Genomic DNA, 26,721 nt, shown 5'->3' on the forward strand with positions numbered 1-26,721 from the left:
TCAGTATCTCACTATGGGAACGTTTAGGGCGTGGCCGATCACGGAAGCACCAATAACACCACGTCTGCCAACCACAGCAGACCAATCACTGCAGCGATCAGGGAGTCCCGCCTCCCTGTATATAAACCACAGCTACCTGCCATTTCATCACTCTCTGCATATCTCTTCTCCACTCAGGACAGGCAAGGAGGGAAATGTTTGTGAGATACCTCACTTCATATTATCAGAGAACCGGGGGTTACGTCAGTAACCTAACATCCTCTATCTAACATTCGTTCAGTACCTCAGTACCTCACCGAGTCGTTTGACTCCTAACCCTAGGGTTGTGTGTTCAAGTCTTGGGCTGGCAATACAACATGACTGAGGAGCAATTGAGCAAGACACTGAACCCCCAACTGCTCCCCGAGCGCCACAGCATGAATGATGCCCACTGCTCCGGGTGTGTGTTCACAGTGTGTGTGTGTTTGTGTGTGTGTGCACTCTGGATGGGTTAAATGCAGAGCACAAATTCTGAGTATGGGTCACCATACTTGGCTGTATGTCATGTCACTAAATGGGATATAGACAACTCCTGTATTGCTGATATGCTGACGAAGCAGACTAAGAACGGCTGTCTAATTATCTGAATCATAGCTCCTGACAGAGGTAAAAACAGAATACAGGGGTTAAAGCAAAAAAAAATCCTGAGCCTGAACTTTTTTCCGGGTGCGAAGCAGCACATGCAAAGCATGCAATGACTGTGACAACTTTAACATTTGAAAGGATACTAAGGCAAAGTTATTTCTTAATTCAAACTTATTTTCTTTTTCATCAATATATGATTGACCTGTAGAATGAAAGCTGTATCATACACTTGGAAAATTATGAGCTATATCATCGCTTATCGACGCTAGGGATGTATCAATACACTTAGCTAATGAGACGAGACAAAGTACAGATACTTGGTTCACTAGAACGAGACAATATTTTAAAACTGTTTTTAAGAAGTTTTCAATAAAATGTTTGTCTTTTCATTACAAAAAGTAAAACAATGCAGTTGAATTTAGAAATATTTTAACTAATGATTCTTTTGGGAATCAATTAATCTACTGATTATTTTGACAACTGAGTAAAACTATATTTTGTTTTTTTGTAACACAAACAGACTTAAGTGAAAACCAGGCTTTAGTATGACTATTTATATATAAACTAACAATAAGGCAATAATAATTGGCTCAAATAAAGCATCAAAACCAAGAAATTACAAGATTGTATTGAACAACACTGTTAAAATACATAATGTAAAATGCCTATATGTAACATGAACATAACTTAGGTACATTAATGTATTAAAACAAATACCTGCAGAGGGTGCCAGCGGCCTGGTGACATTTCACTTTACAGCTTGATTGAACAATGTTTAAATCCATTAAATTTTAATATTTGGCCATGTGCAGAAACATTTATTTGGAAATCGCGACCCTTACGAAAATTAACCATGGTTTTACTACAGATAAAACCAAAAAAACATGGTTACTGTAGTTAAACCATGGTAACCACAAATTAACCATGGTTTCGCTATATTAACCATATTTAACCATGGTATCTCTAGTAAATCTGTGGTTTTACAAATGGCAGTCAATGCGCCAAAAAACCATGGGTTACTACAGTTTTACTATAATAAAACCATGGTTATTTTTCGTAAAGGGATGTACAATACGATGGCATATTTAGACATAGGTTGATATATCTGCTCTATTGGCAAAGGTTTCTAAATTATTTACTTTACAAATCTAGTGATATAATGCACACTGTTTTTCCAGATTACGTTAACCAATTAAAATTCACAGCGTGTACAGAGGAAGAGTTTAGTCCCTTTCACACATACAGTCTTTACTGGTAAATTACTGTTAAAGTTTACCATTAATAGATCATGTGTGAACAGGAACTTTTCAGAAATCCCGGTAAATATGTTGTGGCAATCATATCTGTCACGATCAGTGTTACAGGAAACATGGAGAGAGAACCAATTGCAGGTAAGTAATTTATTAAAGGGTAATCCAAAGGGGTAAACAGTCCAGGCAGGGGTCAAAACCAAACATAATCCAAACATGAAAACAAGACAAGAAGACAAGGCAAGGCAAGGGCAAGACTGATTTGACGGACATGAATAATCATAAGACATTAAACAAGGACTCCGTAACACAGACCCAGACAGACCGGGTATAAATACACAGAAGGATGATGAGGGAACTGGAGACAGGTGGGGAACAATCAATTAACTCAAACAAGGAGGAAGGTGACCAAATAAGGGAACAGGAAGTGATAAGGTGACAGACACCGTGGGAAAGGGGGACACCTAGTGGAAACCCAGGGAACACAACCCAGACACTGTGACAATATCATTCTTATGGAGATGGCATGATTACTCTGAGCTGTTTACAAACTCTGCTGCTTTATAATGAGCTTTTCTTTGTGAATATGCGCTAGATGGATATATTTGACCATTTCGCCTGACAGCTTTTTGTCGTGCTTCTCCATTCATCAGTTACGACTCTGCAATTGAAAACTATTATGTGTTTATAAAAGCAAAACATTCTGACTGACTACTAATGTTAGTTAATGTCATACCATTGGTAGGAGAACGCATGGACTCAAAAGTGATATCAATCAACAAAATAATTTTTTATGTAGGATTAAACGCTGCATGCCGGAAATCCGTCACGGTGCTGGAGAACTTTAAGCCCTGAGAATAAGGAACTCGCCCTTTAATAAAATTGCAGTATGCAACCTGACCCCTCACTCCCAGAACTGAACTGGCTAGAGAGGGCTCTGTCACATCCAGTCTATAGAAACGAGCAAATGTGTGCGGAGAAGACCAGCTGGCTGCCGCACAAATTTCCTAAATAGAGATGCCTCTAAACAGAGCCCAGGAAGTAGCCATGCCTCCAGTAGAGTGTGCTCATAGTCCTATTGGGGGCTCCAAATTCAAATTATTGTAACATAATATGATAGCCTCCACAACCCAATGAGAAAGGTGTTGACGGGAGATAGGTCTTCCTCTGTAGGAGTCAGCCCAAGAGACAAACAGCTGATGGCTCTTACGAAGTGTATGTGTTCTCTGAACATACTTATGCAGAGTACGAACAGGACATAAACTGTGTAACCTCTCCTCTCTGGGGATGCAAAGGGTGGTGGAAGAAAAGCTAGCAGGTGCACTGATTGAACTGCACCAGCGTGATCAAACACTTTGGGTACAAACGCAGGGTTACTTCTGTAAGGGACTTTGACACTGGGTGTAACCGATGTGGAACCCCTAACTGAGATTATATAAAGAGCGCATTGAGGCAGCACTCGCGTTCCCAGCTGCATTCAGATTTAGCCTTTCATGGGCCAGGCCCAGAGAGCTAGTTTCTGAGGGGAGGGGTGAAATATTTCCCCCTGTACTTGTGAGAGAAGATGCCTGCGTGCTGGTAATGGCCATGGCTGGTCGTAGAGCAGTTTCACTCCCTGTACAGAGGATTCCCTCTGGACAGTAAATCTGCTCCTCTGTTCATTATTCCCATTGTTTATCTATATAAAATATGCATATAAAATATGCGTCCTGGAGGTCCACTGAGGTGAACCAATCCCCTTGATGAATACCTTGACACAAAGTTCTGAGCGAAAGCATTTTGAATTTGTTTTTTCTGTGGTGTTTGTTGAGTACCCTTAAATCTAAAATGGGATGGATACCTCCCCCTTGTTTGGGAATCACAAAAAACGGGAGTAGAAGCTGTCTGACTTTCCTCCCTTGGAATCATTCTTATGACTCCTTTTCTCATTAAATAGGATATTTCTTCCTGAGCTGCTTCCCCTTGGACCACTGAAATTAACACTTCATTTATCCCAGGAGGATTAACAGTGGCTTGGATGCGACAGAAAAAACTTTATTTGTGATGAGATGTTCTGCCTCCCTCAGAACAAACCTCGTAAGTGGAGGGAGAGACAATTCTTTGGAGGGGTACCAGGGAAACATGGGACATTTTACCGTCGACACTGAACTTTGGACTGCCCATACAAACACTTTGCACATTTAATTTCCTTCTCCGTTTCCCTGCAGGAGGGAGAAATTAATCGTTTGACGGGATGGGACAGAGAAACCATGAGTGCTGGCTCCAAGCCCTTGTTGTTGCCAAACTGATGTCTCAGGTCAACCGCCTCTTTTTGTTCCTCCGAGGGGGGGCCAACATGGCCTTTGAATCGATAGGGGCATCCAAAAACCCCACTTTTTCTTTGTCAGAGAGGCATGGCAAACCCAGCCATAGCGATCCCTCTCCCACAACCGCTAAGCCCATACTCCAACCGCTACTTTGAACTGCTTCGCGGGACGTGCACAGGTTTAAACCTGCAATGACGCATATCTCCTCCCAGAGTGCTGGGTTGGGAGAACCGGAGTCCAGCTGACGCCCCATCTCCTCTAGTAACTCCGCTTGATAGGCTGAAAGGAGGGACATCGCGTTCAAAGCACTTACGGGCAGTGCAGAAGATTTATAAATCTATGAAAAACAGAGACGGTGAAATGCTCTGTTTTCCCTGGCAATAAGGCACCGGCTGAAGAGAGCACTGCCCTGTGGCTCACATGCAAATGATTCAGCACAAATGATTCGACAGGGGGAGGAAATGCCATCACCAAATCGAATGAGAACGTTGTGTAGTGGGGACAGCCCTCGGGGCTGGACATCGCAGTCTGAGCATGTTTAGCACCCAAGCAGGAGATGAAGATAAATTGTTTAGCTATAATTCCCAAAGTCTGCTAAGGACAGCTTCCGAAATCTTCACGGGGAAGAGAGCAAGAATGATGAAATGGCAGGTAGCTGTGGTTTATATACAGGGAGGCGGGACTCCCTGATCGCTGCAGTGATTGGTCTGCTGTGGTTGGCAGACGTGGTGTTATTGGTGCTTCCACGATCGGCCACGCCCTGAGGCGGTCCCATAGTGAGATACTGACTGAATTTAAGAAAGAGAATCTGCATATGATCAGCGTAACAATGAAATGAGACTTTATATTTGTGAAAAATAGCCCCCAATGGTAGCATATAAAGGGAGAAAAGAATTGGAGCAAGGATTGAACCTTGTGGTACTCCCCAAGGAAGATGTAATCTTGAAGAATTACAGCCCCCACTATTAACAGAAACAAATCTGTCTGTGAGATAAGATCTAAACCATTTGAGAACATTTCCTTTTAGGCCAACCCAGGGTTCTAGCGGTTGATTAAAATCTCACAGTCCACCATATCAAACACTGCACTAAGGTCAAGCAGAATTAAAATAACATTGTCGCCATTATCCAGTGAAACAAAGATGTAATTTAACACTTTGAGCAGCATTGTCTCAGTGCTGTGGCAGGACTTACTAGGGCTCACTAATTTAAATCACCTGTGATATGTGCTTGTAGCTGCTTAAATACCACTTTTTCTAAGACCTTGGCTAAACAAGGTAGACTTGAGATTGGTCTAAATTTATTTGGATCCTCTATTGCAAAATTAAGCCTCTTTAATAATGGCAGAACTGTAACATGCTTAAAATCTGCTGGACAGGTGCTCTGGCTGGCACTGCCAGCTCAAACGACTGTAACTTCGGTATTGTAGAATGTAGACCAACAATATTTTCTAATTTTTAAAATCTCATGAAAAATGGGGGCAAAAACAAAAGTGTTGTGTTTATAATTTTGTTCAGCGTATATTTATTTTTTGTTTCCTTCCCAATCCCCTCCTTTCCTTGTTATTTAAATATTTGTTATTTTGTTTGTTGAGAAAGCCATGGCCATCTCATTCACATCTTTAAGGTTGATTACCGTGCTGAGATTATATTTCTGGGGCCAGTCTGAAGCTCGATCGGGCCAACTTTTATTATTTTAGCCAAAATAATTTCCATAGAATAATAGTTGTTTATTGCTAAGTTTTGTGTTTCAACTTTAAAAAAATAAACCAAATATTAAAACAGGTAAATGTTCAAGCTTTGTAAAGCACCAGTAATGTGAAGGTCACACGGATGGTGGTGATGTGCTTGTGTACTGTCTCCAGAAGCGCTGCAGCTGTGTGATACTCAGGGTTTAGGGTCACTTCGACCGTCAGGAGAGAGCACTGCTCAGCACCCTTCAGAAACCTCTTGTGGACTGCACTGCTGTTGGGACAGAGCCAGGCATTTATGAGCACACTTGAGCTCTGGATCACTGAGAGTCAGACAAGAACTGATGGAGTGGTTCGACTCACTGCCGATCAGATCAGATCCGTCCAAACCACCAATCATTCCTTCAGATTTACTCAAAGAATCATCTGTCAGGTACTGGGACAGGTCAGGGTTTCTCCCTTCGAAATAATCAACTGTGTTTATAAATGCTGAAAGGTTAACTATTATGCTTTAAAATGTAAAAGCTAAAGTAATATTCCTCAAAATGAAGCATAAATCAAAGAGGGCAAGACTGATTTACTGTTCTCAGCTGACTGAAGCACGGAGAGCAATGCCATGTTCATATTAACATATAAAACCATTGTGAAAGGGCAGTGCTCTTGCAGATTTCATCACCCTTTATTCGTGCATTTGTCTGAAATCTGAAAGCAGCAGGATATCCCACAATCCTGTGCGTGTGAGGGGTGGTAACTGTAGGTGAGTTTGTCTTGTTGTAGGGTCACACACGTCCCTCTGACAGCAGATCACAGTGAAATGAAGTGAATGTTATCTGGTTCAGCTGGATGTCAGTGTGAACACAGCGCAGCAGCAGCGTCCAGTCAGATAAAACATTTTATTGTTGCTGTTTCTTTAAAGACAATCTGCTGTTGTAGTTTACACTCATCTTAAAATGTAGGCATTCAAGTCAATATTTTATTTAACATAATTCATATTGCAGTCATCATGAACAACTGGGATTTTTCAATATACACAACAGAACTCTAACATTGTACGCAACCCTTCCTAACCCTACGACGATCCTCCTCGGGGAAATCCCATCCCACCCATTCCCAACCAGGAAAACTACAGCAAAACATGTACGTGTCCCAAGCTCCCAACAGCCCAATGAGCAGACGGATCCTGACCATCTCCAGAGCCGCTCTCTAGCTTCAGCGGGTAACAATTTGTCAGCACTGGTCGATCAGAATTGGTCGAAGGCAAAGGTAAAAATGAGTGACTACTTGAATACGTGCGACTCGAGGCAGGTCAGCGTAGCCGAAGCCCAAACGAATTCCGTCCTGAAGTGTAATGATCTGAATGTGTCTGTCTTACTCTCTGTGAGTGGGAGGAGAAGTTAGCAGGTGAATCTCAGCAAAAATAAACAGTGGGTACCAGCATAGTGGCAAAATAGGGCTGAATTCTCTGAGCAACAATCACTGACCGGCCCTCCTCCTCTCCTGTGTGCGGTCAGTGTGTCGGTCAGTGCGTCTCAGCGCATGTAAACGATAAATGCATTCTGGGATGTGAGGGCCGGCGGCGTGGACTATTTGAGGCAGCGCTCGAAGTAGGTGGCTCCCACGTATCCTCCGCGCAGCGAGCGCTGGACGTTCTGCTCGAACAGCCGCCGGTTGGTCTGCAGCACCTCCGCTGCCTCTTTGTTCAGAGGGTCTTCAGGATTGGGCTCCTGCGGACGACACAGGGTTTAGACCTGAACACTGCTCACCAGCAGGAACTCAGTCTTCTCAACTTACCAGGAACAGATACTGCAGTCCGTATATGATGGAGTTAATGGTCAGCACGGGCTTCCAGTCTTCTCTGAAACACAAACATGATGCAGTGAGAACGAGCGCTGCTCTATGAGGAGGAACAGGGGAGTGCACCTAGAATACCTCAAAATATTTAGACAGACGTTGCCTTCCAGGTCAATGTTGGGGTGATAGACCATCGTTTCACATTTAACTTTCGGAGGGTCGTGAGGGTATCCCTGTCCCACCTGAAAGCAGAACAACAACACTGCTCAGAGATCATCTCACAGGCTTGTGAAGAGCAGATCAGTTCCTTCTCTGGCGTCTGATTGGCTCAGATCTGGACACACACACTACATTACTGAACATCACCTGCTGAAGGACGCTGACAGGAAGACAAACCTGCACAGATGTCTAATAGTAAATCATTCTAACTCTTGCTTCAGAACCAGAACACAGGTGAAAACTAGGAGTGGGGATCACCAGAAGCCTCACTATACAATAGGAGCACGGTAATATTGCGATATTCTGCAATAGATTGCCATTTATTATCTTTTTCCAACTTCAAATTTGGTCTCCGAAGGAAAACTTTGTCAACATGGTCTTAACTAAAAAGAAACACTCCTCTGTTTCTCTGACTGTGATTGTGAAGCAGACCGACTCATGTAAGCTGTCAGATGTTGTGTGCACCTGTGTTACAGTCTAGTCCACATGAACTACTGCAGGTCATCTGAACAATGATACTTGGACTTATCTTAAACTTGTGCAGGCCCTTCAGCAATTGGTACATCTGAAGGTGAATTATTGTTCAATTAAATAAGACAAGTAATCTTACATCTGCATCGCTCAGCCGAAAACAAAAATGCTTTGTAATTATTATTTATTAAATAATTGAAAGTTTTTTTTTTAAAGAGTTTTTAAATTAAACTAAATTTTTATGATACTTAGAAAATTTCCATTTTTCGGTGAATTATGTAATTAATAACTCACCCTCATGTCGTTCCAAACCCGTAAGACCTCAGTTTAGAATATTTTGAAGCATCGAAAATACATTTTGATATCACAAACTGCTTTGTTTTGAAGTCTCTCACAACAGACCCGGAAGAGAAGACAATGCTGAATAAAGTCGTATTTTTTGCTATTTTTGGACCAAAATGTATTTTCGATGCTTCAGAATATTCTAACGGACCCTCTGATGTCACATGGACTACTTTGATGATGTTTTTCTTACCTTTCTGGACATGGACAGTAGACCGTACACACAGTTTCAATGGAGGAACTGAGAGCTCTCGGACTAAATCTAAAATATCTTAAACTGTGTTCTGAAGATAAAAGGAGGTCTCACGGGTTTGGAACGACATGAGGGTGAGTTATTAATGACATCATTTAGATTTTTGGGTGAACTATCCCTTTAACTACTTTAGTTAAACTAAGAATGAACAATAGTTGTTCATCATTTACTAATGCATTATAAATCCACAGTTGTGCTTGTTAACAGTTAATGCACTCTATACAACTGTATTCTGTTCTAAATTAACATTAAGAATACTGTAATGTATTGTTCATTGTTCATTTATGTTAATACATTAACTAATGAAAACTTATTGAGAAGTGTTACCTTAATATTAAATATCAACATTTTTAAATATAACATTATTAATATTAAACATATTCCCTTCTGTGTAAGAAAATCAGATAGAAGTTGTTTTTTGGACTAATTATACAAATAATGTATAGTCCTACAAAGTAATTCTTGTGAGAGCGTCAGAGCTGAACTACACGGTTACAGTAGTGCTGCTCTAACAGAAGTGTGTACTGCACAGAGATATCCTTCAGTGTTATCTGAGTGTACTGCTTCTCAGGTACACGAGCACATTCACAGAGCGGAGCGGGAGAGACACATGCACACTGAACACTGACGCCCGGAGCGGGACATATATATCATCAGTATTATGTAGCCTATTTTAGGCCAATTTTTTTTTATTATTCTACCAAATAGCATAATAAAAGATCAATACTTGGCTTCCGTGTATAGATACAGTGATGCTGTGGAAAATATCACCATACTATGCTGTATCTATTTTCCCCCCACCCCTAGTGAAAACATTATCAAAGATATTTAAATGATGAAATGAGTCTTTTATGTGGTGTAGTTTAATGAAAGTGAACTTGTACACACAAACACAGCTAGACTGCTACAGGAATCTACCGAATCACCAGGGTGAGTGTGTGTGATCTGTCTACAGAGGATCCAGCTGCTGTTTACCTTAAAACTGAAGACAAATTTACCACCTTTATAGAAACCCTGCAGAAGAAGAAGAGAGAGATGATCAATGCTTCTGTGACAGCTCACGCCTCAATATTCAGACAGACACTACACGGATCACTCAGGATCACACCTCGTCCGGGGAGATGATGAGCTTGAAGGTGAGCAGGTCGTCTTGGTCAGGGAACACAATCTCACACGTCTTAGGCAGGTTCAGCTCGTTGATGTCTGTCACAGAGAAACAACAGCAGCATTACACACAGACAAACCTCTCACTATTCATTCTGAAGCTTTTTTCAGGGTTACTAGTTCAATCTGGTCTGAGCGTGGTCCTGTGTGTGTCCTGTATGTGGCCGTGTCCTGTGTCTGTGTGTGTCCGTGTCCTGTGTGTGTGTCTGTGGGTCCTATGTGTGTCCTGTGTGTGTCCACGTCCTGTGTCTGTGTGTGTTTCCTGTGTCTGTGTGTGTTTCCTGTGTCTGTGTGTGTCTGTGTCTGTGTGTGTTTCCAGTGTCTGTGTGTGTCTGTGTCTGTGTGTCTCGTGTCTGGGAGTGTGTGTCTGTGTCCTGTATCCGTGTCCTGTGTGTCCTGTATGTGTCCATGTCCTGTGTGTGTCCTGTGTCTGTGTGTGTCGTGTCTGGGAGTGTGTGTCTGTGTCCTGTATCCGTGTCCTGTGTGTCCTGTATGTGTCCATGTCCTGTGTGTGTCCTGTGTCTGTGTCTGTCCATGTCCTGTGTGTGTCTGTGTGTGTCCTGTGTCTGTGTGTGTCAGTGTCCTGTGTGTGTGTCTGTGGGTCCTGTGTGTGTCCTGTGTCCGTGTGTGTGTCCTGTGTCTGCGTGTCTCGTGTCTGGGAGTGTGTGTCTGTGTCCTGTATCCGTGTCCTGTGTGTCTGTATGTGTCCAGTGTCTGTCCGTGTCCTGTGTGTGTCCTGTGTGTGTCCTGTGTCTGTGTGTGTCCCGTGTCTGTGTGTGTCCTGTGTCTGTCCGTGTCCCGTGTGTGTCCTGTGTCTGTCCGTGTCCTGTGTGTGTCCTGTGTCTGTCCGTGTCCTGTGTGTGTCCTATGTCTGTGTGTGTCCTGTGTCTGTCCGTGTCCTGTGTCTGTCCGTGTCCTGTGTGTGTCCCGTGTCTGTGTGTGTCCCGTGTCTGTGTGTGTCCTGTGTCTGTCCGTGTCCTGTGTGTGTCCTGTGTCTGTGTGTGTCCGTGTCCTGTGTCTGTGTGTCCTTTCTGTGTCCTGTGTGTCTATGTCCTGTGTGTCTGTCCATGTCCTGTCCGTGTCTGTGACCTGTGTGTGTCTCTTTGTGTGTCCATGTCCTGTGTGTGTCTGTGTGTGTCCTGTGTCTGTGTGTCCTTTGTGTGTCCTATGTCTGTGTGTGTGTCCGTGTGTGTCCTGTGTCTGTCCGTGTCTCTTTGTGTGTCCTATGTCTGTATGTGTGTCCGTGTGTGTCCTGTGTCTGTGTGTGTCTGTGTCCTGTGTGTGTGTCGTGTGTCTGTCCGTGTCCTGTGTGTGTCCATGTCCTGTCCGTGTCTGTGACCTGTGTGTGTCTCTTTGTGTGTCTTGTGTCTGTGTGTCCTGTGTCTGTGTGTGTCCTGTGTGTGTCCGTGTGCTGTGTCTATGTCCCCGTGTCCTGTGTGTGTGTCCGTTGTCTGTGTCCGTGTGTGTCCTGTGTCTGTGTCCTGTGTCAGTGTCCGTGTCCTGTGTGTGTCCATGTCCTGTCCTGTCCGTGTCTGTGACCTGTGTGTGTCTCTTTGTGTGTCCTGTGTCTATGTCTGTGTGTGTGTGTCCGGTGTCTATGTGTTTGTGTCCTGTGTGTCCATGTCCTGTCCTTTCCGTGTGTGTGTCTGTGACCTGTGTGTGTCTCTTTGTGTGTCCTGTGTGTGTTGGTTTCTGTGCGTGTCTGTGTCCTGTGTCTTTGTGTCAGCAGCAGGGCTGGATCTTCACCGTCAGAGCAATGTCCATCACTGATGTCCAACTGTCTGAGTAACCTAACACACACTGATTGACTAAGAGCTTTTTCTAGTCCGGGTTTGCAGAAGTGCAATCACTGTCAGGGTTTTTTGAGAGGTCTGATCACAGATCTGCTGGCTCACATTAAAGCTGAGGAGTCTTAAGCCCCTTTCACACTGCCATTCCGGCAAATACATGGGAAAAGTGTTCCGGCAATAGTTCCCGGGTCACTAGATTTTGCACTTTCACACTGCCAGTGATATGTGTGTGCTTTCACACACAACCCGTAAAGATCCCTTAACAACACGTGACATCAGGGCGTGACGTGTAATGTATGAGTCGACAACGCTAGGCATGTTATACTTTCACTGAAGCAAGCAAACGATCTCGCGTCAGCGCGGAAAGTGAGGAACTAACTGATCTCTGCTTCATTACAGTTTGCAAATATGTTTTCATCGCGAACGCTGATCTTCCTTCAAAACAGCCGGTAAAAGAGTCGCGCAATAATGCGCGTCATCACTTCGACACGGCATTAGATCTGGCTTTTGTTCACACAGCGCTCGTCCCGGGTCGAACCCCACAATGTTACTAGGTCCCCGACCCGGGTTCAATGCCGGAATCAATCCCGGGACGTGTTTGCTTTCAGAAGGTGACCCGGCAATGTTCTGGCAATATGCTGGGTCCGACATGCAGTGTGAAAGGGGCTTAACACATCATCAGCTTCTCTTACAGAATCTGGACATGACCTTGAGCAGGTTTGCTGACCGTGATAAAGGTCATATGTGCTTATATAAGAGGGATTTTCAGCACTATATCAGTCAGTCACCAAAACGCATCCATCCACATCAACAGCATCATTAGAGTACAGTTCCTAATATTGACAGCTAGCGGCTGAAACAGGTGCTGCACTCCAAACTCTCAATGCTGGAGAGATGTGTATGGATGGAGTTTTAGAATCTGTGATCTCTGACCCAGTTCATTTCCTGGCTCCAAGAGACTTAGGTCTCTGCAGAGCAAAAGTGGGCGTTTATCACCATGTGGGTGTTTTGAAACTGCTGGGTGTTTCTGAATCATGCAATCTAAATGATCCCCCTTACCCAACCCCACCCCTAAACCTAACGTCACTATTACATCAACTAATCAGGTATCATGGTGTAAAAACACCCTGATCTGGTGACTCCCATTACTTTCCTGCAGAGACCGATACTTGGGCTCCAACACGGGTGTTGAAATGCTATTGGCTGAACTGGCAGTGGGCGGAGTCACAGACCAAAACAACAACAGACGTTCTGACACTGAACACACACTTCAAAGCAGAATAACTGGTTCTAATACGAGCAGCCCCCATCTGAACTGAACCGAGTGACCCACCTTCAGCTGACTGCCTGATTTGTGAAGTGGGCCGTGAGTCTCTGAGACAGACAGCGGTCTGAGTTTAGCTCCAGACAGAGATCTCAACGCTTCACAAACGGAATCGGGCACAAGTCCTCTGAAGAGACTGGCTTCACACACTCACATTTACAGCACTCAACTTCTGTTGAGCTCAACCTTTGTGTGTGAGCTAAAGCCTAAATTACACCTGTCTGTCATTTACAGAAAACCACCCATTTCATATGGATGTGTTTCAGAAACACTTTAATATGTCTCTTCTGAGGCGCTGAAACTCCGGAGGAATGAACTTTGAATGGAGGGCCAGAAATAATAATAACAACTGAGCTGAATCTGATGATAAACCAAAGCGTGAGTAAATGATGAGAGGAGGGTCATTCGGTTCAAACACCCCTCAAACTTATTTTATTGTTTCAGTGGTTTAAAACAGCGATCCCTTATGAAAATGAACCATGGTTTTACCACAAATAACCATGATTACTATTTTAAATAGTTAAACCACGGTAACCACAAATTTACCATGGTGCTGCTAGGGTTTTTGTAGTAAAACTGCAGTTTTTCCATTTATAACCAGTTTTACTACAAAAACCCTAGCAGCACCATGGTAAATTTGTGGTTACCGTGGTTTAACTATTAACAACAACGGTTAATCCTGAGTGTCTTGAGGTGTTCTCCGGATTTCTGTGACGGTCTGAAGTGTCAAGTGTCCCGCGGGATCAGAGTCACACAGGCCGAGGCTTCTGCTTCCGAGGCTAACGGAGCAGGCCTCAATGTTGTGACTGAGACTGAGCTTGATCTGGCAGAGAACGAGCCTTTCTGTCGAGCTCTGTGACTTCACACATGAGCTTCTCTCTCCGTGACACCCCTGAAGTGTCCAAACACCGAGTAAATAATGATAAATCAGTGCCGAGAGTTGCGCTATGTGTTAGCGCGGTGGCTAATGCTAATGTCGCTCGAAAGCGTGAGGACGGTCTTTAAACGAGCCTGAGTAGGGAATGAATACTGACTCCCTGTCTCTCTCCGTGTGTGTGTGTGTGTGTGTGTGAGAGAGAGGGATAAGTGACGGTCTCTGGAGGGATGCTCTGGTGCTCGTACCCTTCTGTATCCGCAGCTGGGCCGCGCTCGCCTTCTTCCCGCCGGCTCCGGCTCTCGTTCCTCCCGCGGACTCCTCGTCCTTCTTCTGCTGCTTCAGCGAGAAAAGCTTGATCATCTTCACTCAGGTCTGTGCTGAGATCCAGCCGAAGCCAATCTAGTCTGATCTGACGCCGCTGATGAGTGTTGAAGAGCGATCTGAGCCGATGCGCGGTGTGTTCAGCAGCTGTGTGTGTGTGTGTGTGTTAGCGGCTAATGTTAGCCGCACAGTCACACATCTGACTCTATTCTAACAACTGCTTCCAGATCAGCTCAAACCACGAATTATTATTCATTATTGTTGTGGTATTTATGGATTTAAAATCAACTTTGTTATTATTATTATTTTTATAAAATAACATCTGAAGCATTGGGCTGTAAAAAAAAATATATATATATATATATATATATATAATTCAGCAATGTAAATAACATGAATGTTTTGGGTAGGGCACAAGTGGACCACATTTCCCATGTTGCCTTTCGGTCGTGACGAACAGACCGGGAGGAGCTGTCGTTTTTTTACTCTCCATATTTTTTATTTACCATATTTATTTATTTATTTGATCGTCGGGAGCAGGCTCGGAGTGTGGTGGCGTCGGGGTGACGAGCTGCTCTGGACTGGGACAGATATTAATATAATACTCCTGCACGCGCAGCGGAGCAGCACAATAGAGAGAGCGAACAAAGACGCGCTCGTCCGCCTGCGCTGTTTCTCTTTCAGTTCAGCCGAGCGCTGGGAGACTGGCCTGCGCTCACAGGTGAGGATCTCTGGCCGTGTGGAGCATCAGAAGGGCTGAGGGATCGTGATCTCTGAGTCTGGGCTTTAATCGAGACTCTCATGTAAAGCTGCGATACAACAGGAACAAGGAAGCTGTCTCATTGTGTGCATCTGTCGCGAGAACACATCAGTCTGATGCTCGATCCAGCAGCATGCGCCTCCACTCGAGCAGGTGAGTCGTGTGTCAGGGTCTGTGTGAGACTCAAGCGCTCAGCTTCTTCAGATCAGGAGGTTAGAGAGGTGAGTTAGTGCTGCTGAAGCTGCTAACACATGCTAGCTGCTGCTTCCGGCGGCGCTTCCGCTGCACACAGTCAGTGAGTCTGTGCATGTAAACACGGTGAAGCGCTCTCTCTGTGTGTGCTGCTGTGGTCTGTGCTCTCCTGACACACTGTGTGTAGCAGTGGATTCAGCTCATGGTGTGTCTCTTCGATCATGTAGTAGCTCCTGTGGCTCACACTGTGTAGTGAGGTCAGATCAGCTCTTGACCTCTGACCCCTGTCACTGATGATAGAGATGTGTGTCTGGATCAGAACCTTTTTCATGATTTACAGAAGTCGCTTCTGCTCATCAACACTGCATTTATTTGATCAAAAATGTTTATACTGTGAAATATCATTAAGATTTATTTCTGTGATGCTCCGCTGTATTTTCAGCATCATTCCTCCAGTCTTCAGTGTCACATGATCTTCAGAAATCATGAAAATATGATGATTTATTATTATTGATTTTTTATTATTTATTATCCGTGCTGAAACCGTGCTGCTTCAGATTCTGTTGTAAACTGTGATAGTTTTTCAGGATTCTCTTCTCAGTATCTTAGAAATCTTTTCTACAGTTCAGAAGTTTGGAGTCAGTACATTTTTATTCTCTCTTTTAGAAAGAAATTAAAACTTTTATTCAGCAAGGATTTGTTCAATTGATAAGAAGTGATAGCAAAGATGTATATTGTTAGAAAATATTTATATTTTGAATACATGCTGTCCTTTTTAAAAATTTTATTTGTCAAAGAATCCTAAAAAAAGTATCCCAATTTCAAAAAACATATGTCAGCACAAGATTGATAATTCTGATAATAAATCCGAATATTATTCTGATTTCTGAAGATCATGTGACACTGAAGACTGGAGGAATGATGCTGAAAATACAGCGGAGCATCACAGAAATACATTACACTTTAAAGGATATTGAAATATAAACCATTATTTAATATTAAAATAACATTTTGAAATATTGTTATTTCTATTTTATTATTATTTATTTCTTTTTTTTTTTATCAAATAATTGCAGCCTTGATGTGCAGAAGAGACTTCTCTGAGAACATTATAGGTCTCACTGACCCCAGACTCTTGACCGGTCGTGTAGATAAACACAGGACACACATCTACAGCTGCTGGTCATATCATTAGAATATCATCAAAAACAGGATTTATATAAAAGTGAAACTTGTATATTATATTCATTCATTACACACAGACTGATATATTTCAAATGTTTATTTCTTTTAATTTTGTTGATTATAACTGACTACTAAGGAAAATCCCAAATTCAGTATCTCAGAAAATTAGAATATTGTGAAAAGGTTCAATATTGAAGACACCTGGTGTCACACTCTAATCAGCTAATTAACTCAAAACACCTGCAAAGACTTTAAATTGTCTCTCAGTCTAGTTCTGTAGGATACACAATCACGGGGAAGACTGCTGACCTGACAGGTGTCCAAAAGATGACCTTTGACACATTGCACAAGGAGGACAAGACACAAAAGGTCATTGCAAAAGAGGCTGGCTGTTCACAGAGCTCTGTGTCCAAGCACATTAATAGAGAGGCGAAGGGAAGGAAAAGATGTGGTAGAAATTTTTTTTACAAGCAATAGAGATAACTGCACCCTGGAGAGGATTGTGAAACAAAACCCATTCAGAAATGTGGGGGAGATTCACAAAGAGTGGACTGCAGCTGGAGTCAGTGCTTCAAGAACCACTACACACAGACGTATGCAAGACATGGGTTTCAGCTTCGCATTCCTTGTGTCAAGACACTCTTGAACAACAGACAGCATCAGAAGCGTCTCGCTTCAGAAAGGACTGGACTGCTGCTGAGTGGACCACAGTTATGTTCTCTGATGAAAGTAAATTTAGCATTTCCTTTGGAAATCAGGGTCCCAGAGTCTGGAGGAAGAGAGGAGAGGCACACAATCCACGTTGCTTGAGTCCAGTGTAAAGTTTCCACAGTCAGTGATGGTTTGGGGTCAATGTCATCTGCTAGTGTTGATCCACTGTGTTTTCTGAGGTCAAAGGGCAACACAGCCGTATACCAGGAAGTTTTAGATCACTTCATGCTTCCTGCTGCTGACCAACTTTATGGAGATGCAGATCTCATTTTCCAACAGGACTCTTCACCTGCACACAGTGCCAAAGCTACCAGTACCTGGTTTAAGGACCATGGTACCCCTGTTCTTAATTGGACAGCAAACTCACCTGACCTTAACCCTGTAGAAAATCTATAGTCGATATAGATTAGAAAATCTGTGGGGTATTGTGAAGAGGAAGATGTGATATGCCAGACCCAAAATTGCAGAAGAGCTGAAGGCCACTATCAGAGACACCTGGTCTCTCATAACACCTGAGCAGTGCCACAGACTGATCCACTCCATGCCACGCCGCATTGCTGCAATCATTCAGACACAAGAGACACAACTGAGTGCTGTACTTGCTCATACTTTTCATCTTCATACTTTCAGTTGGCCAAGATTTCTAAAATAATTTCTTTGTGTTGGTTTTAAGTAACATTCAAATTTTCTGAGATACGTATTTTTCTTAGATGTCAGTTATAATCATAAAAAATAAAATAAATAAAATATAAATAAATATATTAGTCTGTGTGTAATGAATGAATATAATATACAAACTTCTCTTTTTTTGAATGGATTTAATGAAATAAATCAACTTTTTGATGATATTATAATTATATGACCAGCACCTGTATATGATTTGACAGACCTAATATATATATATATATATATATATATGTATGTATGTATTTGTTTAGTCGTGTGTAGATAGCTTTTTGTATTTATAAAAGAGCAACTCCAATCAGTTAGAGATTACAGACAGTAAGAAAAAGAGCAGTGCGTGTTCTGCAGATGTGCAAAGAGCTAATTATATATGTGTGTGTGTGTGTCTCTGTCTCCCTGTGTGTGTGTGTCCGTGTGTGTCTCTGTCTCTGTCCCCATGTGTGTGTGTGTGCGCTCCTCAGCTGAATGCGGAGGGGATGTCTGGCAGTAAGGCTCTGGGGGGTGCGCGGCGGCGGCGGACACGGTGCCGGCGCTGTCAGGCCTGTCTGCGGACCGAGTGTGGAGAGTGTCACTTCTGTAAGGACATGAAGAAGTTCGGCGGGCCGGGCCGGATGAAGCAGTCCTGTCTGCTCCGCCAGTGCACTGCGGTGAGTCCAGCAAACAGACTCTTTCCCTTCATGATGTGGATGTGCTTGTGTGAGTGTGTGACTGAAAGCCTCTGGCTTCACTGACTCTCCTGCTCTCCTCAGCCCGTGTTACCGCACACAGCCGTGTGTTTCGCGTGTGGTGAAGCAGGGAAGGAGGACACGGTGGAGTCGGAGGAGGAGAAGTTCAGCCTCTCGCTCATGGAGTGCACCATCTGTAACGAGATCATCCACCCCAGCTGTCTGAAGGTTAGTAACACACACTCCTCAGGGGTGAAGCTGATCGAAGCCAGCGTCTGATAACACCATCAACCCTCTCTCCTCAGATGGCCAAGTCTGAAGGCATTATTAATGATGAGATCCCAAACTGCTGGGAATGTCCAAAGTGCCACAAGGAAGGAAAGACCAGTAAGGTAAGACTGCACACAGATCCTCCACTGCTCCATCACAGGCCAGAGTGGGACAGTCTCCAGCTAGTTCATGTGAACTTAAATGTAAAGAGAACACTTGGTGAATAAATCTGTTTTAGTAGAGTGAAGGAGACAGACAGGAAGCAGTGGCGTTAGGAAATGATGTGAACTGAAGCTGTAGCAGATTCAGAGCGCTGTAGATCACAGAAGTAGAGATCTCTGGGTCACTCACATCAGCTCCGTTTCTAGACCAGGAGCGTTTCGACTTCATGATGCCATCTGACTGAAGCGTGATGATGTCATCACTGATCTAGTTCTGATTGGCCTTCAGCCTAATAAACATCATGCTAATGGAAGTGTCCGATGTTTAGGATCCAGGAGATGGTTCAGGGAAGAGGCGCATGGACAATGGGGAGGTGAGCCGCTGGAAGCTGACGGATGAGCCTCCACCCAGTAAGAAGAAGAGCCTGTCCCTGGACGACTCGGCCCGGCCGGACGGAGCCAAGCGCAGGAAGGACAAGGAGCTTCCTCAGGAGAGCGGCTCCAGAAAGAAGGTGAGTGCTTCACTGATTGTGATTCAGCTTGAGTGTGACGGGACACATTACATTCACATTTAGTCTTTCAGCTGACACTTTAACCGATGTGACTTACACGTGAGGACAACAGAAGCAATCAAAATCAGTAACAGAGCAATGAAACACAAGTGCTATAACAAGTCTCAGTTAGCTTAACGCCGTACACATAGCAAGGGCTTTTAAATAATATAATAAATAACACGTTTTTTTAAAGAATAGAATTAGAATAGTGAGTGCTAGAGTTAGAGGGTCAAATAAAGATGGAGGAGATTCTTGAAGATGGCCAAGGACTCAGCTGCTCGGATTGAGTTGGGGAGGTCATTCCACCAGGAGTGATTTTGTGCTTCTTTGGGATGAACAATGAAGCGACATTCACTTGCAGAACTCAAGCTTCTAGAGGGCACATAAGTCTGAAGTAATACATTTAGGTAAATAGTAGGGGTGGCATGGTTCACTGTAAAAAAAAAAAAAAGAACCATTTTTTCCACACGCGATTGCATTTAAAAACAGATGAGACGCAGCGGAATGGAATAAAATCCCCACAAATTCTCTAGACATGTTTTCTTAAAGTTGAACCTCTAACTCTTCTTCACTTTCTGATCCTCCCTCATGTGAGATGCGAGTGCAGCAGTCATAGTTTTGCATGTCAGGAACGCAGAGCAGCCACCAAGTCTTAGACAGTGTTCTAGGTTATTACAAGCAGAGTTTTTAGGTCCTATAATTAACACCTCTGTTTTTCTGAATTTAGCAGTAGGAAATTACTCGTCATCCAGTTTTTTATATCGACTATGCATTCTGTTATTTTTTTTAAATTGGTGTGTTTCACCGGGCTGCGAAGAAATATAGAGCTGAGTATCATCAGCATAACAGTGAAAGCTAACACCATGTTTCCTGATGATATCTCCCAAGGGTAACATGTAAAGCGTGAAGAGTAGCGGCCCTAGTACTGAGCCTTGAGGTACTCCATACTGCACTTGTGATCGATATGATACATCTTCATTCACTGCTACGAACTGATGGCGGTCATATAAGTACGATTTAAACCATGCTAATGCACTTCCATTAATGCCAACAAAGTGTTCAAGTCTATTCAAGAGGGGCGTGGTGGAGGTGGGGCTTAGGTAGACCATATTATCAGATATTGCGATTAGTGTGTGTGTGTGACCGTCCACCGTTTTGTAGAGTTGGTACAGAGTTTAGCAGGAAGTAACGTCACATATTACCATGCATCACTCAGGTCCTGTTTGAACACGTGTGTTTTTCTGTTTGTCCTCAACAGATCAAAGGTGCCCGTGATAAACACCTGAAAAAGGTAAGTCTTTAGTCTTATTGTTGAGATGACATGCACAGTTGTGTGTTGTAATCTTCTCTCTTTAACATCTTCAGCAGAAAGCCAAACCCAACTCCTCAGATTCTTCTGAAGCGAACGGGCCCAACTCTTCGCTGGCTGGTGGACACAGCTCTGCTGGAGGCTCTGGTGCGGCGCAGCCCTCGGCCCCGAGCCAGGACCAGCGCTCGCATCAACGTGAGAAGCTTGAGCGCTTCAAACGCATGTGTCAGCTACTGGAGCGAGTGCGCGACTCCAGCTCCTCGTCCTCCTCCAGCTCAGAAAGCGACTCAGAATCGGATTCAGACTCGCCATCTCCTGTCGCCGCCTCAGAAGCTTCCTCTCCAGCAGCTGGATACGGCAACAGCAGCATCCGCGAGCGAGAGCGAAGCCGCCGTCTGGCAGAGCTGGGCTTCAGTGCCAGTGAGGATTCTGATGGTGAGAGCGTAGCAGCAGACCATGAGCAGGACAGCGTGGACGAGCCGCAGCCACAGCGCCGCAGAGGAGACGTGAGTAGCAGGCTGCGCAGAGCGGTCGTGGACACTGAAGCAGATGAGGATGAGGACAGGGCAGGGGATCGGGGTCAGCCGTCCTCACCGCTGTCAGCTACTCAGCTGCCACCCTTCGGACATGGACATTTGGCGGGACCCGAAGGCCTGTCCTCATCCAAGCGCACTAACGGACAGGACACACGCAACGGCCGCACACGGGTGGCTGGCAGAGAGATGCAAGAGAAGGAGAACTCCAACAGCAGTACTGTAACCAATCACCGGCACACCCCCGGAAAGGCTGTCCGTGGGAGCAAAATCCGAGGAGGAAGCCGGCAGAACATTTCCTCAAATAAGAGCACAGGTACAGCAGCAGCTGGCTCTGGTACTGCGAACGGCAACACTGCCACCTGTAACCCGGTCAGCATCTCTCTGGCTCCACATCGCTCGCAGCAGTCGCGCTCACAACTGGTGAAGAGGAGTGCTGTGGCTGTGCCCTCGCCGCCGCGGCCCCTGCAGATGGAGCGACACCTTGTGCGACCGCCGCCGGCCTGCCCCGAGCCACACTGCCTGCCGCTGGACAGCGGCGCGTCTCACGTGCTGCCGAGGGAGGTCTGGCTCCGTGTCTTCCAGCATCTCAGTCAGCGGCAGCTGTGTGTCTGCATGCGTGTGTGCCGCACCTGGAGCCGTTGGTAAGACATCAGACACCACATCACAGCTAGGCATCAGCATCCATATCACTGTTAAACCTCAGCAAACGGCCTAATAGGAATGTAACGGTTAACCACGAGCCGGTTGAAAATCGATTCAAATATGTTAGGAGATGCTAAACAAATTGTGATTCAGTTAGGGGCAGGAGTTTATATGAATGCATGTCTGAGTGGAACTTACTGTCTTAATAAAAGTTTAGATGGTATTTTTTCTTTTCGTCTTGCATCTGTTAAATACTTATTAAAGTTCATAAGTGCAGCGCTGCTTTCTCTACAGCTGTAACCTAGGAAACACTTTAGCTCCACTTGCCGCGGCGTTTATGAGTGTTTTGTTTATGGCGGTAACCGAGGAAACGATTTAAGCTCCACCTGCCGCAGCGTTCATGAGTGCTTTGTTTATGGCGGTAACCGAGGAAACGATTTAAGCTCCACCTGCCGCAGCGTTCATGAGTGCTTTGTTTATGGCGGTAACCGAGGAAACGCTTTAGCTCCACCTGCCGCTGCGTTCATGAGTGCTTTGTTATGGCGGTAACCGAGGAAACGCTTTAGCTCCACCTGCCGCAGCGTTCATGAGTGCTTTGTTTATGGCGGTAACCGAGGAAACGCTTTAGCTCCACCTGCTGCGGCGTTCGTGAGTGCTTTGTTTATGGCGGTAACCGAGGAAACGATTTAAGCTCCATCTGCCACAGCGTTCATGAGTGCTTTGTTTATGGCGGTAACCAAGGAAACGCTTTAGCTCCACCTGCCGCGGCGTTCATGAGTGCTGTGTTTACGGCGGTAACCGAGGAAACGCTTTAAGCTCCACCTGCCGCGGCATTCGTGAGTGCTTTGTTTACGGCGGTAACCGAGGAAACGCTTTAAGCTCCACCTGCCGCGGCGTTCATGAGTGCTGTGTTTACGGCGGTAACCAAGGAAACGCTTTAAGCTCCACCTGCCGCGGCATTCGTGAGTGCTTTGTTTATGGCGGTAACCGAGGAAACGCTTTAAGCTCCACCTGCTGCGGCGTTCGTGAGTGCTTTGTTTATGGCGGTAACCGAGGAAACTCGATTAAAAACTGCTCATGTTGCGTGCATCTTTGTTTTGGTCATGAATGAAGTGCAGGGGTTGTCTCTCATTTTAAATGGAAAGAGCAAGCACAAAGCCTTATTTTGTTTATATGAAGAGATTTATTTGATTTGAGGCTTTTTTAAAAATTTCAATTTTGTTTTGTTATGTTTACATTTATATTTAATTTTTTAAAGCCTCTTCCAAAAGAGGACAATAAACAATCAAAACCAACAAAATAGCAATAATACGCAAGTGCTATATAAGTATTTAATTATAGTGTTATATTTCAGTTTCACAAAAAAACGTGCAGCATTTTGCCCAAGCAATAATAAAAGAACACATTTTATTTATAATTTGTCTTAAATCTCATTTTGTTACAAAACAAAAAAGAGAATCGAATCGTGATTTGAGTAAATCGTTACATCCCTACTACTTAATAATACAAAGTAAATACTTTGGTAAATTTGAAATATTGATCCCATTTGATGCACTATGAAAGCTCTTATTGACACTAAAGTGTTCAAATGTCACTGGAGGCACTGTAATTCAATGAAACAGGAAATTGGTCCAGTTGACTTCAAAAATGGCGAATGATAGCGGACGATGACAGCTGTGAATCTTAGGAAACATCGTAGGTGTCAGAAAAGATCTGAGCTTCATCTTGACCGATGTCTTTGAGGATGTCTGGTCTGTCACAGGTCTGGGGTCGTAGACAGGCAGTGACCAGTCAAACGAGCGCTGCTGTCATCAGAGGTTGGATAGTCGTGTCCCGTAACCTCATATTTAGTCTTCACTCTTGACACGTGTGTTTTTAAGTAACAGTATGTCATTTAAATGATCAAGTGTAAACATGACGAGTGATATGGAGTCAGGGTCGTTTGTATGCAAGACTGGCCCTCTGAAAGATGAATCGTACCTTCAGCACGTCAGTGGATCTGCAGTCTCTGCACTTGACCAGACAATCAGTCACAGAGTGGTGCTGGGAAACCTTCCTTCTGTAGCCAGTTGACCCTAGAAATCCACCGCTCTGGGCAGTTGTGATTTCATTCTTAAATAGATTATTTTACCATTAAATCCCTTTTCACATGAGATTCAGGACAGAAGGACAGGTGAACGCATGAATTACTACAGTGTCATTCAGATCTGTGCACTGAAAAATCATTATTAAAAAATTTCAACACAATGTATTGTTTATCTTCAGCAGGAGGATCAAGTCTCCAGCTGGAGAACTGAATTAGAAGTAATGTGCTAAACCATTATTTCTGACTTTTTACAACACTACATTTCAGTGATGTAATGAAGACCTGATAGTAACGTCTGTGAACAAATGACTCTTTGAAACTGATTCTGTTCGGTTAAACGGATAACAGATCACATTGATTCGTTTGTGAATTTGATTGTTGATTGGGTGAGCAGCTCAGGTGTTGATCAGGGAGTACTGTGTGTCTCCTGATAGTTCAGAGCAATGCCAGACTTAACATTTTCCAGTTACTGGCTGAGACAGACGGTGCACCTCTGTGTCCAGTGAAGATGCCTGACGCGTGCGTGTGGGTGTGTGTGTGTGTGTGTGTGTGTGTGTGTGCAGGTGCTGTGATCACAGGTTATGGACTCAGATCGATCTGAGCCACCAGCGCTCCATCACTCCTCCCATGCTGAGCAGTATAATCCGTCGACAGCCCGTGTCTCTCAACCTGGGCTACACCAACATCTCCAAGAAACAGCTCATGTGGCTCATTAACCGTCTGCAAGGTAAGGTCATGCTCTTGTTCCAGAGTATTAATGTGAAGCGTGGTTAGTGTGGTAAGTACAGTCCCAGAGAAAGAGCATAGATCTACATACAGCTCTGCTCTCCAGACGAGACGTGCTCTGGGCAGATGAGTGAAAAGAGAGAAATCCACACAAGAAGAAAATAGATGGGAAAGGAAAAACTGAGGATTTTGAACAGTCCAGGGTCACATTATGACAAGTAGCGCAGTAGTCTGATTTGAAGAGCGTAGGTTCTGTGTGGTCAGTGATGAGCTGGTGTTGACCGGTGTTCTGTGCTCCTCAGGGCTGCTGGAGCTGAACGTGGCGGGCTGCTCGTGGGCCTCGGTCTCGGCGCTCTGTCAGTCTGTGTGTCCCTGTCTGCGGCTGCTGGACCTCAGCTGGGTGGAGGATCTGAAGGACTCACATCTGAGGGAGCTGCTGGCCCCGCCGACCAACGACACACGCTCAGGTCTCTCTCACACACACACACACACACGCTCAGGTCTCTCACACACACACACACAGAGACACACGCTCAGGTCTCTCTCTCTCACACACACGCTCAGGTCTCTCACACACACACACACACACACACAGAGACACACGCTCAGGTCTCTCTCACTCACACACTCACACACACACACACACACTCACTCACTCACACACACACTCAGGTCTCTCTCACACACACACAGACACGCTCAGGTCTCTCTCTCTCTCACACACACACACACACACTCACTCTCACACTCTCTCACACACACACACACACACACACACTCTCTCACACTCTCTCACACTCACACGCACACACACACACACACTCACTCTCTCACACTCACTCACTCACACACACTCTCACTCATTCACTCACTCTCACTCACTCGCTCGCACACACACACACACACACTCTCACACGCACGCACACACACTCACTCTCACTCTCTCTCTCTCTCACTCGCTCACTCACTCACTCTCTCCCTTTTACTCACACTCTCTCTCACACTCACACTCACTCACTCACACACACACACACACACACACTCACTCTCTCACATGCACACACACGCACACAAACACACTCTAACACTCACTCACTCTCATTCTCACACGCACGCACCCACTCACTCTCACTCTCTCTCACTCACTCACACACAAACTCACTCACTCACTGACTCTCTCTCTACCAAACACTCACTCTCACACACACACACACAAACACACACACATACATGCGCACTCACTTACTCTCCCACACTCTCACTCACACACACACTCTCGCTCACTCACTCACTGACTCACTCTATCTCTCTCTCACTCACTCACTCTCGCTCACTCACACACACAGACACACACACACACTCTCACTCACTCTCTCACACTCACACACACACTCACTCACTCACTCACTCTCACACACACTCACTCTCTCACTCCTCACTCTCACCCACACACACACACACACACACACACACACACACACACACACACACACACACTCACTCAGTCACTCATTCTCTCACACACACACACACACACACACACACTTAGGGCTGGGTATTGTTCAAAATCTTTCGATCCGGTGCTAATTTCGATACCTCAGTTTCGATACCTAACGATACTTTTTTCGATACAATATGTTTTGAAATCCATTTCAACATCAGCACAAATACATTAAACACAAAACTTTTATTTTTCACCTTAATTAAAACAAATTCTGGTAACACTTCACACTCAGGATAACATTATTAATACAACTGGTCGTGCTTTTTGGATAGGGGTGTGCTATTCAGCGGCGGACTGGGACCAAAATGTTGCCCA

At 44.6% G+C, this 26,721-nt stretch overlaps 2 protein-coding genes across 3 annotated transcripts in view; one reads left to right on the plus strand and one right to left on the minus strand.

Moving 5' to 3' along the window:
* Positions 1-6,743: 6,743 nt before the first annotated feature.
* ube2m (ubiquitin conjugating enzyme E2 M) lies at positions 6,744-14,622 on the minus strand. Its single transcript, XM_026241218.1, has 6 exons — positions 14,346-14,622; positions 10,054-10,148; positions 9,921-9,959; positions 7,799-7,902; positions 7,661-7,724; positions 6,744-7,593 (listed from the first exon to the last, which is right to left on the minus strand). The coding sequence occupies exons 1-6, from the start codon at positions 14,458-14,460 to the stop codon at positions 7,453-7,455; spliced, it is 558 nt and encodes a 185-aa protein (XP_026097003.1). The 5' UTR covers positions 14,461-14,622; the 3' UTR covers positions 6,744-7,452.
* Positions 14,623-14,847: 225 nt separating this feature from the next.
* Positions 14,848-26,721, plus strand: part of LOC113068430 (F-box/LRR-repeat protein 19-like) — a 19,133-nt gene continuing 7,259 nt past the window's right edge. The window contains exons 1-9 of one of the 2 annotated variants that reach the window (XM_026241217.1): positions 14,848-15,334; positions 18,415-18,600; positions 18,703-18,846; positions 18,924-19,010; positions 19,379-19,561; positions 20,862-20,894; positions 20,972-22,089; positions 24,740-24,903; positions 25,205-25,369. In XM_026241217.1, coding sequence (XP_026097002.1) covers positions 18,430-18,600; positions 18,703-18,846; positions 18,924-19,010; positions 19,379-19,561; positions 20,862-20,894; positions 20,972-22,089; positions 24,740-24,903; positions 25,205-25,369 — 2,065 coding nt within the window. In that variant the 5' untranslated portion in view covers positions 14,848-15,334; positions 18,415-18,429. Of the gene's footprint in view, positions 15,335-18,414; positions 18,601-18,702; positions 18,847-18,923; positions 19,011-19,378; positions 19,562-20,861; positions 20,895-20,968; positions 22,090-24,739; positions 24,904-25,204; positions 25,370-26,721 lie in introns of both variants that reach the window. The other variant, XM_026241216.1, reaches the window with a different exon arrangement.

Source organism: Carassius auratus, linkage group LG44F (assembly GCF_003368295.1).
Source record: "Carassius auratus strain Wakin linkage group LG44F, ASM336829v1, whole genome shotgun sequence".
Lineage (NCBI taxonomy): Eukaryota > Metazoa > Chordata > Actinopteri > Cypriniformes > Cyprinidae > Carassius > Carassius auratus.